This window comes from Leucoraja erinacea, chromosome 25, assembly GCF_028641065.1.
Source record: "Leucoraja erinacea ecotype New England chromosome 25, Leri_hhj_1, whole genome shotgun sequence".
In the NCBI taxonomy this organism is placed as follows: Eukaryota; Metazoa; Chordata; class Chondrichthyes; order Rajiformes; family Rajidae; genus Leucoraja; species Leucoraja erinaceus.
In genome coordinates this window covers 9,912,828-9,927,866 of record NC_073401.1, presented here as the reverse complement: position 1 = coordinate 9,927,866, position 15,039 = coordinate 9,912,828, and the positions used below count along the sequence as shown (strand labels likewise).

The 15,039-nt window shown below is 41.3% G+C and overlaps 1 protein-coding gene across 1 annotated transcript in view; it reads left to right on the top strand.

The window, feature by feature from the left end:
* The window catches only part of sart3 (spliceosome associated factor 3, U4/U6 recycling protein), a 31,754-nt gene that overhangs the window by 15,875 nt on the left and 840 nt on the right, over window positions 1-15,039 (top strand). Inside the window, exons 8-20 of the mRNA XM_055655654.1 lie at window positions 3-158; window positions 2,420-2,558; window positions 4,164-4,286; window positions 4,334-4,342; window positions 4,566-4,646; window positions 6,159-6,217; window positions 6,412-6,521; window positions 7,536-7,648; window positions 7,839-7,915; window positions 9,403-9,562; window positions 11,384-11,826; window positions 13,000-13,152; window positions 14,288-14,475. Coding sequence (XP_055511629.1) covers window positions 3-158; window positions 2,420-2,558; window positions 4,164-4,286; window positions 4,334-4,342; window positions 4,566-4,646; window positions 6,159-6,217; window positions 6,412-6,521; window positions 7,536-7,648; window positions 7,839-7,915; window positions 9,403-9,562; window positions 11,384-11,826; window positions 13,000-13,152; window positions 14,288-14,475 — 1,811 coding nt within the window. The remainder of the gene's footprint in view (window positions 1-2; window positions 159-2,419; window positions 2,559-4,163; window positions 4,287-4,333; window positions 4,343-4,565; window positions 4,647-6,158; window positions 6,218-6,411; window positions 6,522-7,535; window positions 7,649-7,838; window positions 7,916-9,402; window positions 9,563-11,383; window positions 11,827-12,999; window positions 13,153-14,287; window positions 14,476-15,039) is intronic.

The window sequence follows — 15,039 nt, the reverse complement described above, 5'->3', positions numbered from 1 at the left end:
AGTTGGCAGCAGATCCTCCCAAACTGGCCGAGTATCAAGCTTATATTGACTTTGAGGTGAAGGACGGGGACCCAGCGCGTATTCAGATCACCTTCGAGCGAACACTATCTGAGAACTGTTTAGTGCCAGATCTTTGGGCACGGTACACCGTGTATTTGGTAAGAAAAATGCAATGAGGTTGATTACAAAGGAGCAATTTTGTTCTTCCTTCAGCAAGACGGTTTTACTGGTGATTGGAGAATTTTGTTTGTTGTATGATCAACAGAGGTCAAGAAGCCGGTGGCACTTCTGAGAAATGCTGTGGATCACGTGGCTACACAAGCATTTAAATTGCCTTTTGGCTGTTTGGTAAATTCGCCTAATGGCCACCCTCACCACAGTTATCACCCACTCCAACCCCAAACAGCTGCCTTAGCTTGTATACTGCTTATACCCTCATTCATGCCTTGGTTACCACTTCATGTGATCATCCCTGGCTTTCTGTTCCCCTTTTCTATCATGGATGAGGCCCTCACACGTGTCTCCTTGGTATCCCACAGGTCCGCTCTTGCTCCCCCTCCCTCCAGTCACAAAAGGGAAAGAGTCCCCCTAGACCTCGCCTTTCACCCCATCGGCCTTCGCATACAACACCCAATCATCCGACATTTTCGCCACCTCCAACGGGATCCCACCACTAGCCCCATCCCCACCCCTTTACGCCTTCCGCAGAGATCGTTCCTTCTGCAACTCACTGGTTAACTCGACTCTTCCCACCCAAGCCACCCCCTCCCCAGGTACCTTTCACTGCAACCGCAGGAGATGCAACACCTGCCCCTTTACCTCCTCCCTTGTCTCTGTCCAGGGACCCCAACAGTCTAATCAGGTTAGGCAGAGGTTCACTTGCACCTCCTCCAACCTCATCTACTGTATCTGCTGTTCCAGATGTGGACTCTTGTACATCAGCGCGACCAAGCGTAGACTCTGTGATCGTTTCGCTGAACACCTTCGTTCAGTCTGTGATGACCTATGTGATCTCCTGGTTTCCAAAACTTAACTCTCCTTCCCATTCCCATTCTGTCCTGAGCCTCCTCCATTGTTAGAGTGAGGCCACATGTAAATTGGAGGAACAGCAACAGCACCTGATATTTTGCTTGGGCAGCTTACAACCCAGCGGTATGAATATTGATTTCTCTAACTCCAAGTAACCCTTGCATCCCCTCTCTGTGTCCCTCCCCCACCCTAGTCGTCGTTCTAGCTTCACTGTCATCCTGTGAGTTTCACTGTCTGTATACATTTTTATCACATAGCCCACAGCCAACAATGGACCATTGTGGGCTCCGTCTCAACCCAAAACATCACCTATTCCTTTTCTCCAGAGTTGCTGCCTGACCCGCTGAGTTAGTCTAGCTTACTTATCTTCTTGTAAAACATAGATATATGTTCAGCTTGCTATAAAATTACATATAATTATTTCTTTCTACGTGGATGGAATAAGGTTGGCTGCATGGTCTAATTCCTTAAGAACCTTATGTCTTTGTGAATTATACAATTATGCTATGCTTTCTCCTCTAATTAACCTAAATGATTTAAGCACACTAAAATATTATGTTTTAATATGTAGAAGTATTGTTCCACATGTTGGTTTCAAACTAAACTATTCTGTGCTTCATTTCTGCATAGAAATGTTATTGCATCTGCCATATCTCAACAAATAAACCGAAATATCAGAATTTATTTTCCTGCAAAGTTCCTCGATTAACTTTTAATTGTCTCTCTTTTATCATTAGCATTAGCTTTCCCAATCCAGTATTAATTGAAGAATGTACAGAAGCCCATTCCAACATTTCTTTTATTTAACATTCAAGCAGTGTATTAAATGATCTCAACTTGTATGATCTACCTTTTGGTTTAATGTTATTCACAACCCTTCTCTGATCTAGTTTGAATGGGACCGTATCACATGCTCTCCTTCCTTGCCTATACTATTCCACCATTCTCCCTTCCTTGATCCATTTTTAGTTGACAGAATAATCTTTCTCTAGCGTCCATTATAATTTGTTCTGGTTCTCAAAGATTTGCTTCCACCTGTGTTGCAAACTAAATTAGGTGGATTAAGTCCATATCTGTAAAACAGTAGTGAGCTGTATCTGCCTCATTGGAGACCCTCGGTCTATCTTTGATTGAACTTTACTGGACTTAATCTTGTACTAAATGTTAGTCCCTTTGTCATGTACCTGTACACTGCAGATGGCTCAATTGTAATCATGTATGGTCTTTCCGCTAACTGGATAGCAACTCAACAAAAGCTTTTTACTGTACCTCGGTACACATGACAATAAACTAAACTTGTGTGTTATAAGAACAGAGCTTTATAATGGATTATATTTGTTTCTACTTTAATGATGTCTGTTTTTCTACCACGACCTGCTTACCATTCTAGGACAGGAAACTCAAGATTAAACATGTGGTTCTGTCTGCACATGAGCGAGCTGTTCGAAATTGTCCTTGGATAGTTGGATTGTGGAAAAGGTATCTTCTGGCATTGGAACGGCATCAAGTGGAACACAAGATCGTAACAGGTAACATGAACACTCGGCAAAGGCACAATATTTAAACATTTTCCATGTTAAGTGGGTGTTGCTGGGGAAGGCGTTAAGGCATACAGGCTTGTGAACATTAGCTACCCATGTTCTCTAGAGATGCTGCCTGACCCAAAGTTACTCCAGAACTGTCTTTTTTTGTAAACCAGCATCTGCAGTTCCTTGTGAACAATGATACTGGTAGGACGACTAGGCTGGGGGTGGGACAGAAAGAGAGGAAATACAGGGTTTAATTGAAATTAGAGAAATCAACGTTCATACCGCTGGGTTGTAAACTGCCCAAGTGAAGCATCAGGTGGTGTTCCTTCAATTTGCGTGTGACTTCACTCCGACAGTGGAGGAGGCCTCAATCTGACCCTGGATGCACATATGGATGTGGACAACTGAAGTTGGGGTTAAAACTATCAAGTTTTGATGACAAGTCCTTGGGTTAAAGTTTTAACTCTTTCCACTGGCTCTTACTGACCAAAGGAGTACTTTATTTTGATCGAGCACCTTGCCATTGGGTTTGTCAGCCACTTGTGATGAATAGTTAAAAAGCACAATTGTAGAAACAAGCAACTGCAGATGCTGGTTTACGAAAAAACACAGTGCTGGAGTAACTCAGTGGGTCAGGCAGCATCTCTGGAGAACATGGGTAACTAATGTTTTGGGTCAAGACCATCAATTGTAGATGGGGGGAGAGGGGGGTAGAAAGATGGAAGAGATGATGGGCTGGACAAAACCTGGCAAGTAATAGGTTGATGCAGATGTGTGTATTTACTTTGTTCATAATTCTGTCCAACTAAAAATATCATTTCTATGTAGAGGCTGGGAAAACTGGGTCGGGAGGAACAAACAAACAGAGGAAATTAAGAGAGATAAAATGATTTAAAAAATAGGCAAAATGAGATTGCAAAAGGATGTGCAAAGGGACTAACTCTACTGAACGTTTTTCCTTCCATTATTTATTATGTAAAAGAATATGTGTGTTATGATTGTGTTTATAGTTTGTTTGGTTGTTTGTCTTTTGCACAAAAGTCCGCGAGCATCGCCACTTTCATTTCACTGCACATCTCTTATGTGTATGTGACAAATAAACTTGACTTGACTTGACTTGACTTGAAAGGAAAGGCCAGAGAGAAAAGACTGGAATAATGTTTATGATCTGAAGTCGATGCACACTGTTTGAAGGCTCACAATTGACCTAACGGGATCTCGTAAGATGTGGTGCTGTTCTTTATGTCACTAAGTTACTGTTTATCATGAATGAGTATATGTGGCCCTGGACAGCAGGAATTGGATAGATGAACGAGAATGCTTGGTGGAGACAAATTGGCAGACATATCACAGTTATCAGGATGGGTGGAATGGAGACGGTAAAACTGGGAGAGACAAATACTGAATTGGCAGTAGTAAGGAAGTACAGCTCGTGTAGCTATGGGTATCACTGGGATGATTACTTCATACATGCTCCGAAGAAGATGGGATGCGTTCTTGTAAAATTTCAGGTTGGTGGAACATTTTGGAATACTGTGCAGGAATCATTAAAGTAGGACTTTTTTTTCAATGAAACTGACTTGTTTTTTTAATTATAATTGGTAGATACTTTTGAAAAGGCATTGAATGCCGGCTTCATCCAGGCTACAGACTATGTGTGGAGCTCTGGCAGGCCATTATTTCTACCCGCAAACTATCTGAGGGGAGGGGGGGGGGGCAGAGTCGATTGTTGATGTTTTTAGTGAAGGTACAAGTCTTGAACATAAAGGAGGGAGTTCGCCAGGGCTGATTTTTCTGGCATTATTAATCATGTGATGAGGCAACGTACTAAAATAAAAGAAACAATACTTAGTAGATACATTTGGGAACACAATGTGATTGATTGGACCAGTTTTCACAAATTAACCACTGTACTTTCCTGACAAAGACAGCCCTAGATGACCCTGCTTCACAAATCAGTGCGACTTTCCTGATTTGCTGCTAATTCTTTGCTTTGTTTTATTTAAGCAGATTCCAGTAAGGAATTGGAGGAGCTGAGATCAGCGTACAGTCTTGGTGTGGATTACTTGAAACAGGATATAGAGCAGCGTATGTTTGGCCTTTATTACCTTAAAAATAAATTGCTGACCGTTTGGTGTAACGATGTATTATGGGCCGGTCCCACTGACGCGACTTTTCAGCGACTGTCTTCGACCTTCAAGTTCGAGGGCACTCGCCTGAAAAACTTCGATCTGGATTGACTGTAAACGATGAAACACACACGCACACACACACACACACACATTCCATGGCGACCTTTATTTACTCGCGGGCATGTTGAAAAAGACGCCGCGACCTAACTGAGGCCTTGAGTACGCGGTGACTACTCTCAAGCATGAAGGAGAGTTACAAAGACCTCCTAGGACCTTGTGTCGTCCATGTTGCTAGTATGAATCTAGCGCAAACTCGTCTGAACTCGTGAATTAGGTCGCCGCATGTGATTGTTCTGACCAGGTTATTATCAGCACGTCTGATTCCTGCTGTTTTCTCTTTAACTTGGGGTGTCATTTGGAGTATGAAACTTGGAGGGAGGTGGGGTGGGGATGGAAGGGAGCAGCAAATGACAAAGAATACCTTTCCACCATCAAAGTGTTGACTTTAATACTTTTCCCCATCATAGTATCCAACTGTGCTTTGAAAAACTTATTTATTTTACCACTCTGTGATATATCTTGTTTGTCACACTTTTTTTTTCCAAATTCATTCTCATCCATATTCAGTTATTGCTAAATATTTGGCCTTCCGTTTGTACTTCATAAAAAATAACCGTAACTTTAGGTACAGATATTGAGTTAATGGATCTGTAGCCCTGTATCAGAGTTGTTACCTTTCCAAATATAGGCGCCCTATTACTAGATTTGTTAAAGCATTTCAATACCCAGTGAACATGTAATTGAACACTAGTTAAGTTTCAACAGTGCTCAAATTAGATGGTAAATACAATGATTATGTGCAATGGTTGAACGACCATGAGCATGGATGGCCAAATTACCTCCTCTTGTTCTGAAGCTTCTGGATTATATAACGATAGCCAATTCTAGACAAGCCTCCCCAAGGCCCTGATATCCCTGGAGGACTAGTTCCCTTTATGAAGTGCCTCTGCAATACTGGCTTTGGCACTTTTTAGGGTTATACAAAAAAAACTAAAATTGGTTGGAAAGTTACAGAGGTCCACCACTGTTTTTCCAGCAACTTGAGGTCTGGCAAATCCTTCAATCCAAACAAAATTATAGAGTGCACTTGAAATTCCAGCACCTGAGCTGTGATGCCCAGGCTGGGTAATTACATTTGTGAGATACAATTTCCCATCCACTAATCCATGCTGACTACAAATGTGAACACCCTCATTCTTTCAGTTAAACTAAACTATTTTTGTACACTGTATACTTCAGGAAAGATACTTGCCCAGGTTGTTTGGGTGACTAAATCCATCCTGTATTGTTCCTTACTTTAGGAAGTAATGTGATGTTTTCACTGGAGGAATATTTTGATATTTTAAATATTTCAATATTTTTGATTTGTGACTAACTGAAACTGAAATAACTTATGGACTTCCTGCAGGATTCAGTGAGAGTGGGGACCCCTCATGCACCATTCTACAGAATTGGGCGAGAATTGAGGTAAGGTTGCAAGTGGAACTGTCGGGGATCGTGAGAACCTATTCCAAACAAAGAGTTGCCTGGCCTGGACGCCATCTTGGATCATTCTGATCACACTTATCTGCCAGAGATGGGGGTTTATAGTGTGTGTTTGATCACTGGAAGGTTAAATTATATCATGATTATTGCTTGCTTCTGCTTTTAATTCTCTGCAGGCAAGACTCTGTAGAAACATGCAGAAAGCTCGGGAACTCTGGGATAGAATCATGACCAAAGGAAATGCAAAGTATGCCAACATGTGGCTGGAATATTTCAATCTGGAACGGTAAGAATATCTTTATCAAGCAACAATTTATTTTGAATTGATTTAGTTAAGTTTCCTTCCTCTGTGGAAGGCATTGGCGATGTGTAGTCAGTGGGAGTTCTTCCATTATTTGGTCCACATTGAAAGTCCTTCGAGTACTGTTACATGAACTATGTGCCCAGGATAAATGGACCTTAGAAAACATCCTAATCCAGTTAAGGAGATGAGGAGTTGCTGGTAATGATAGTTGGAAAAATTAGAAAGAAAAATGTTTTTGAAAATGAGGGTCGGATTACATATAGAGATAAAATAAAACTGGAGCAAAGTTGATGAAGAATTAATAAAGTATCTAATGAAGAATGAGTTATTAAAAATAAGACGTGGTTAAAAATCATTGGCACCAAAGATATAGGAGAGGATCACAATTCTGAGATTGAAAAATGATTTTAACGAAAGACAACATTGGACGATCTGTGGGTTCCATCAGAAATACTTTAATTGTCACTCTTTATCTCTGCATGTGTAAATAAAGAAGGATACTAATGTATTCTTTAATAAAATGTAATATAAATGAACTGCAGATGCCCGTTTATACCAAAGATAGACACAAAATGCCAGAGTAACTCAACAGATCAGGAAGCATCTCTGGAAAAAATGGATAGGTGACGTTTCGGGTTGGGACCGTTCTTCATTCTGATTGTGGAGGGGTGGTTCCTGGAAGCGAAGGGAAAAAAAAACCCTAGACAAATTGGGTGTTTGGAATGGAACTGCAGATGCTGGTATATATGGAAGATAGACACAAATTGCTGGAGTAACTCAGCGGGCCAGGCAGCATCTCTGGAGAAAAAGGACGGGTGACGTTTTAGGTCGGGACCCTTCCTCAGACAAATCGGGACGGGCAACGGATGACCTCGGGATAGGAGATTCTCTGATGAGGTGATTGTTGGCTGGTGATGGTGTGATCCCAAGAGGGATACGCTGGTGTGAAATATGGATTTTAATGTATTTTTTAATCTGCATGTCACTTTGTTACAGAGCTCATGGTGACCCCCAGCACTGCAGGAAGGCTTTGCATCGAGCAGTACAATGTACCACCGACTATCCTGAGCATGTCAGTGAGGTGCTGCTCACCTTTGAGAGGGTCGAGGGTACGTGCGCATACAGAAATAATGTGATGAGTTTTTATACCGACTTTAAAGTGCAAGTCAAAGCATAAATAATTTGAGCAGTTTCTCACACACAAAAAGATCATTTTTAACACTCTTCAGCAGCAATTTAAGAGGCCGTCCACAATATAAATGGGAAGGACCAACGCATTTTATTTTTGTTCTATTTCAGGGTGTTTGGATGACTGGGATCTAGCTGTGGAGAAGACGGAGACCAGAATGAACCACATTAATGAGTGGAGAGCCAAAGTAAGTGCTTTGTGCTGTTTCCCTGCATGAGAGTGGTTTTACTGCCAGAGAATCTTCCAGTGCCAGAGTGGAATGATTTCTGCAGCTTTGGTCATTACTGCGGGGGTTGTACTGATCATTGATCATGCTCAGGAGACCATTGAGTGATTACAACCAAGGCTGATCTTCAAGCTAACTAATGAAGATGTGCATAATCGCCCCATCTGCATGTTAGAATCTCTATTCCTAGAGAATCGAGTTATTTTTCACTTTCAGCATTGATAGCATTTTATTGTCCTAGATCTGGTCTGATGTTTAGTAAAGCACCTAACATATAACATAAGGCGATCCCACAAATTGTCAAAATTGAATCTGACCAAAGGTTTGATGATATTGCAGCTATCTCTGAAGAAAGATTGGTCTGATTTAAAATTGCAGTTCCAATGCCAGGAGGTTTGGTGTTAAACTAAAGTAATTGCGGATCAAAGAGGAAGAAGATGTAAATAATATAAATACAATAGAAGACTAGAAAATACTGGGAATGCATAACAGATTAGTTTGTATCCATGAACCGAAATAGCAGCTTTTTAGATTCAATCATAAGCTATAGGTGCAGAATTAAGAAATTCAGTCCATCAAGTTTGCTCCTGTGTTCAATCATGGCTATTTTTTCTCTTTTAACCCCATTCTTCTGTCTTCTGCCTTTGACAAATGGTGCCTCTTACAAATGACTCGGTGGGCTGCTCTGTACTGCACTAACTGGGGCGATTGTGCTTGTGTACAGGGATGCAAAAAATGTATTTCACTGTACCTGATACACGTGACAATAAAGAAACCATTGACCCGTACTAATCAAGAACCTATCCATCTCCACTTTTAAAATACCCACAGCCGTCAGTGGCAATTCCAGATTCACCACACTCCAGCCAAATAAATTCTTCCTCATCTCCATTCTAAAGGTACACCTTTTTATTCTGAGGCTGTGTCCTCTGGTACTAGACTCTGTCACTAATGGAAACCTCTCCTCTCCACATCCACGGTATCTAGGTTTCTCGTTATTCAGAAGGTTTCAATGAATCCCCCCCCCCCCCCCCCCCTCATCTCCAGCAAGTACAGGCCCAGAGCCTTCCAACTCTGCTTGTACATTAATGTAATCATCCCTGGGATCATTCTCATAAACCTACTCTGTGCCCTCTCCAACGCCAGCACATCTGTCCTCAGGTGTGGGGCCCAAAACCTCAGAATATTCCAAAAGCCTCAGCATTACATCCTTGATTTTTATAATTCTAGTCCTCTGGAAATGAATGTTAGCATAGTATTTGCCTTGCTTACTATCGACTCAACTTGCAAATTAATATTAATTTTGTTGGTACTCTACACTTTAACTCGACCAAGCTCAAAGATTAGCTTTAAATAATATCGGGGGGGGGGGGGGGGGGAACCCTTTGTAGAATTGATGTTTTTAAACAATAGTATCGAACTTTTGATATTGTTTTCTCCTTCCCCAGGCTGCAGTGAAAGAAGCCTTGCAGACAAAGCAGGAAGAAGAGAAAACCAGTCAACGGAAGAAAGGCAGATCTGAAAAGAAGGCTGCCAAGAAAGCTCAGAAACAGCCAACGATTGGAGACAAACGCAAGGCAGATGAGGAGGAGTGGGGTGCCCTTCCAGGTGAGACTATTGAGGGAGTGCAGCGTAGGTTCACCGGGAAGGCGCAGGACTGACATTTGATGAAAGAATGGGTCGACTGGGCTTATATTCACTAGAATTTAAAAGGATGAGAGGGGATCTTATAGAAACATAAAATTCTTAAGGAATTGGACAGGCTAGATGCAGGAAAAATGTTCCTGATGTTGGGAGAGTCCAGAACCAAGGGTCACAGTTTAAGAATAAGGGGTATTTAGGACTGAGATGAGGAAATAATTTTTCACCCAGAAAGTTGTGAATCTGTGGAATTCTCTGCAACAGAAGGCAGTGGATGCCAATTCACTGGATGTTTTCAAAAAAGAGTTAAATATAGCTCTTGGGGCTAAAGGAATCAAGGGATATGGTGAGAAAGCAGGAACGGGGTACTGATTTTGGATGATCAGCCATGATCATATTGAATGGTGCTGCAGGCTCGAAGGGCTGAATAGCCTCCTCCTGCACCCTATTTTCTATGTGCCATAACTCCACATGTACCACCAGTTAAAAATGTAAAATTATTAGAGTGAAACAGCAATGAAGGATTAGGTTTTGTTATAAAACACTTCCATAGCCTTAAGACAAAACCTTCTACAATCTAAAAAGGCTCAAAGCTACTGTTGGTAAAACCTCAATCTTACAAATAATTAATATTTCAATAAAGCAATAATGGTATCTATTATATGAGCAGCAATAATCTTGCAATTTCTTTGAAATCACTATCTAAATGTATTAGATAAAGATGTGAGAAGAGGCAATCTGCTGTAGGATAGATTATCAATAGGTGTACTGTGAATCCGAATGCAGACTGGTTGGGCCAGGTTGGAACAAGGCTTTTTCCCATTTCAGATATTCATTACCTAAAAATATTATATAAAGTACTCTTGGGTAGATGCAATACAATTATTAACAGATTTGCCTGTGGACGGTTCTTGTCAAACTGAATAATGTATTAGTTTGTACCAATGAGGCATCGTACCCATTCCATAATATCAAAAGCATTCTTGCAAGATGACTAATGGGATAAGCCATATTTGTTCTTGGTTTTCTATGATTTTTATTATTAAGTTTCATTGTCTTCTCACTTTTGTCTACTTTGACTACACATTCCTGTGCATATATATACCAACGCTCATCCAATACTCTAGTTATTTGCATGCACCAGGTCCTGTTCATCTTCATCCCTCAATTCACTGACCAATGTTAAGTTTTGACCCACCAAAGCTTGCTTTACAACTTCTGACTGCTGACTTTAATCCCTACATGACCTTGCAGATCCCGCTGAACTTTCTTGTTAGTATGCATCCCTTTTATGCTTTGCCACTTTTAAAGTTGAGAGAATCCAGTAACTGGTGTTCAATGCCCTTTTTGAAGATCAATCTGCTGTGAGTAGCATAGGAAAGGGATACACTGGGAGTATCACGAAGAACAGCTATGTCACTTTTGCAGTCCTTCCTTTACTCCCATTGCTTTAATGTTGATGGAAGGTGCACAGCCATTGAAGCCACAATCTATGTAACTATAAGGAAGATCAAACTACTGATCTGACACTCACTGTGATAAACAAGAGTCTGAAGAAGGGTCCCAACCTGAAATGTCACCTATCCATGCTGCCCAAAGATGCTGCCTGACCCGCTGGCTTACTCCAGCACTTTTGCCCTTTCACTATCTGATAACGTTTTTTACCCCTGGTAGGCTTGCATTATGATTTAGGCAGGTACATCTATTACTGTAGTTCTCTTTCTGTCCTCCTGCTCCAGTTATGGTGAGAAGATGAGATTTTGTTTATGATTGCTCTTTGATTTTCAGACAAACCAAATAAGAAGCGTCGAGCTGGGGAACTGGAAGAGACGGAGGAAGCCATGGCAACGGAATGTGGTCTGTTTGGTCGGAAGGCCATTGCTAAGACTGTAGAGACTCCAGCGCAGCAAAAGCACAAGGCTGTCGTTGCCACGAGGAACAAAGTTCTCCATGATAACAGCAAGGATGACCTCACTGTGTTTGTCAGTAACCTGGCCTACTCCATGCATGATCCTGAGGACAGGATAAAGGAGATATTTGCAAGCTTTGGCCAGATTGCCGACATCCGTCTTGTTTATAGCAACAGGGGACATTTCCGAGGATACTGTTACGTGGAGTTCAAAGAGAAGGAGGCGGCCATAAATGCCTTAAAGCTAGACCGCCAGGAGCTGGAGGGCCGGCCAATGTTTATCTCACCTTGTGTTGACAAAGCAAAGAATCCAGAATTTAAGGTAACACTTTTGATATCTATTTATTTATATAATCAGATCAAAACACTTTATTATGAAACATGTTACACACTTCTGCCACTTTTACAAACTCAATTCTGCCCATTGCCTAAGTAATAAGGCAAGATAAAACAATGTCCCCTCATTTTTACACATACATAGAATGTAGAACATGATCATGATGCCAAGTTAAACTAACTGATCTGCATGCACATGCTCTCCATCCCTCCATTCCTTGTATGTCCATGTGCCTGTCTAAATTCCTCTTAAACATTACAATTGTGCCTGCTTCCACCATTTCCCTGGCAACATGTCCAGGCACCTATTGCCGTGCAAAAATAAAGCTTGCCCTGCACATCTCCTCTAAACTTTCTGTACTCACCTTAAATATAGTATTTGACATTTCTATCATGGTTCCCCTAGTTTTATAAATTTCCATCAGATTGCCCTACAGCCTCCGATGCTCCAAAGAAAACAATCTATGTTTGTCCAACCTTTATAGCTAATGGTGTCCAATCCAGGCCACATCCAACTGAATCCCCTTCTGCACCCTCTCCAATGCCTCTACGTCACAACTGCACACAATACAACTGACCAGTTTTTAAATAGTTGCAACATGACTTCCTGACTTTTATATTGAATGACATATGCCTTCTTTACCACTGTCTCTACTTATGATGCTACTTTTAGAGAGCTGTGAACTCTCGCCCCAAGATCTTTTCTGTCACTAATCCTGATTATTTGATTTCCTAATTTTTTTTAAAAGTTTATAGATACAGCGCGGAAACAGTCCCTTCGGCCCGCCAGGTACACGCCGACCAGCATTTCCCGCACATAAACACTACATACACTAGGGACAATTTTTACATTTTCCAAGCCAATTAACCAACTTACCTGTACGTCTTTGGAGTGTGGGAGGAAACCGAAGATCTCGGGAGAAAACCCACGCAGGTCACGCGGAGAATGTACAATCAGCACCCGTAGTCGGGATCGAACCCTGATCTCCAGCGCTGCATTTGCTGTAAGGCAGCAACTACCACTGCGCTACCGTCACAAATGAGAATTGCCACCATGAGATGCAACAACAGTGTGGTCTTTGGCAGCAGTGACGTGAACAGAACTTTTGAATGCACTAATTGTTCACACTGTTAAACTGTAATATTTTTCTCTTCCCAGGTATTTCGATACAGCAGCAGCCTGGAGAAACACAAGATCTTTATTTCAGGGTTGCCGTTCTCCTGCACTAGAGAGGACCTGGAGGAGCTCTGCAAAGACCATGGGAACCTGAAGGAGATTCGACTTGTCACTAATCGCTCTGGAAAGCCAAAGGTACAAACACTAATGCATCAGCTTATTGAGAAAGTAGTGTGCAGGGGTTATCTGTGAAGAAAAGTATCTTTTGATCCAAAGCAAGTATTGGGTAACTTTGACTGAAGAACAGATTGTGCAAGTGTGTGATCTAAACATTTACAAATTGCATTATGAAAGTGCCTTTCCGTGTCTATGGCAAATCTTGTGCACTTTTCATGGACTTCTGTGGCTCTTAGTTCTGAGAGAGTAAATATTTCAGGCTTTTGATGCTGAAGAGGTTAGACTATTCAGACTCTCACTGAAACACTATGTTGGAGGTGTAGTGCAAACAATTTTTCAGGAATTGCATGTTCCACTGCAGCTCTGGAGAACTTCCATGCCAACGAAAAATAATTGCTCAATACTGAATTTAACAATTTCAAATAACCTGCCTTTCCTGATTGTGTCTGAACAAGAAAGCAATGTAAAATCTGAAAGGTCCCAACTCAAAATGTCAGTTATCCATGTCCTCCAGAGATGATGTCAGACCAGTTACCCAACACTTTGTCCTTTCACTTTCTGTGATAACTTTTTTACTACTAGTGGGTTTGCATTCTACACATCTATCTGCAGCTCATTGTGTCTCTAATGTCAAGTTCGCTCTTACCTTCTCTCCACAAACTTATTCATTCAAATAATACCCAGGCCTGATAGGTGGTTAAAGCATTTTCTTTTATTTCAGATTTCAGCAACGGCAGTTTTTTATTGCAGTTCCGGCATTGCTTTCCAATTTTTCCCTTTTCACACGTTCATCTTAAATTTACATCTTCAGAAAGATTAGCTACACTTACCAACCCTTCAGCACTCTCTCAACCAGCACTACAGTATTTGAGTCTCTTTCAATTTAGAGAAACCTGCATCGCTAGAAACAATTAATTGATCTTTAAGCATAAAGTTTAATTTATGTCCAGAATCAGAAATAGGACACGAAAAATCCCATGCAATTAAGCAATGTAGAAGATATGTAAAGGTAATTTTACTGTCGTGTTGGCAAGCTCCAGATGATTAATATTTCACTAAGTGTGTATTGGTTGACGTATTAAGAACTCGAAAGTGAATTCGTTTTTACTTGTTTATTGTGAGATTAAGTGAAATTTAAATTGATTTGTTTCAGGGTCTGGCATACGTTGAATTTGAGAATGAAACACAAGCCTCCCTGGCTGTTCTTAAGTTAGATGGAAACGTACTTAAAGATCACACCATCAGTGTGGCCATCAGTAACCCTCCACAGAGAAAGCATACGGCTAACTTTGAAACTGGTAGAACCTCTGGCTCATTCCTTCCACGGCAGGTGTATGGAGCGTAAGTGTAAAACTGTTACAAACGTTGAACGTGAGTGACTGTTGGATTGGATGACTGTGATGAGGAATTACCTATCGAAAGATGGTCACATTGTCTAGAGATCCTTCTCAAACAATAATCATATGAATATCTTGTAATTGAGGCTCCTTTTTTGTGCATATAGTTCAGTTTTACTTTCTCTAATCTTTGTGTTGGAGGAGTTGCAAACTAGAATGTGTAGGAAGGAACTGCAGATGCTAGTTTGTACCGAAGATAGACACAAAGTGCTGGAGTAATTCAGTGGGCCAGGCAGCATCTCTGGAGAAAAGGAATAGTTTATGTTTTGGGTTGGGAGCCTTCTTCAGACTGAAATGTGGAGGGGGGAGGGGAACTGGAAGAGAGAAAAGGCCAGAACAAATCAGGGCCTGCAACAGATGACCGCAGGAAGGGTGGAGTCCACAATGGCCGGGGAAGATGTATTAACGAGAGGGATATCAGGATGCAGTGGAACTGGTAGAAGGACTAGGGTGAGGGAGGGAATGGAGGATTTACTTGAAATTAGAGAAATCCGATTCGTGCTGCTCA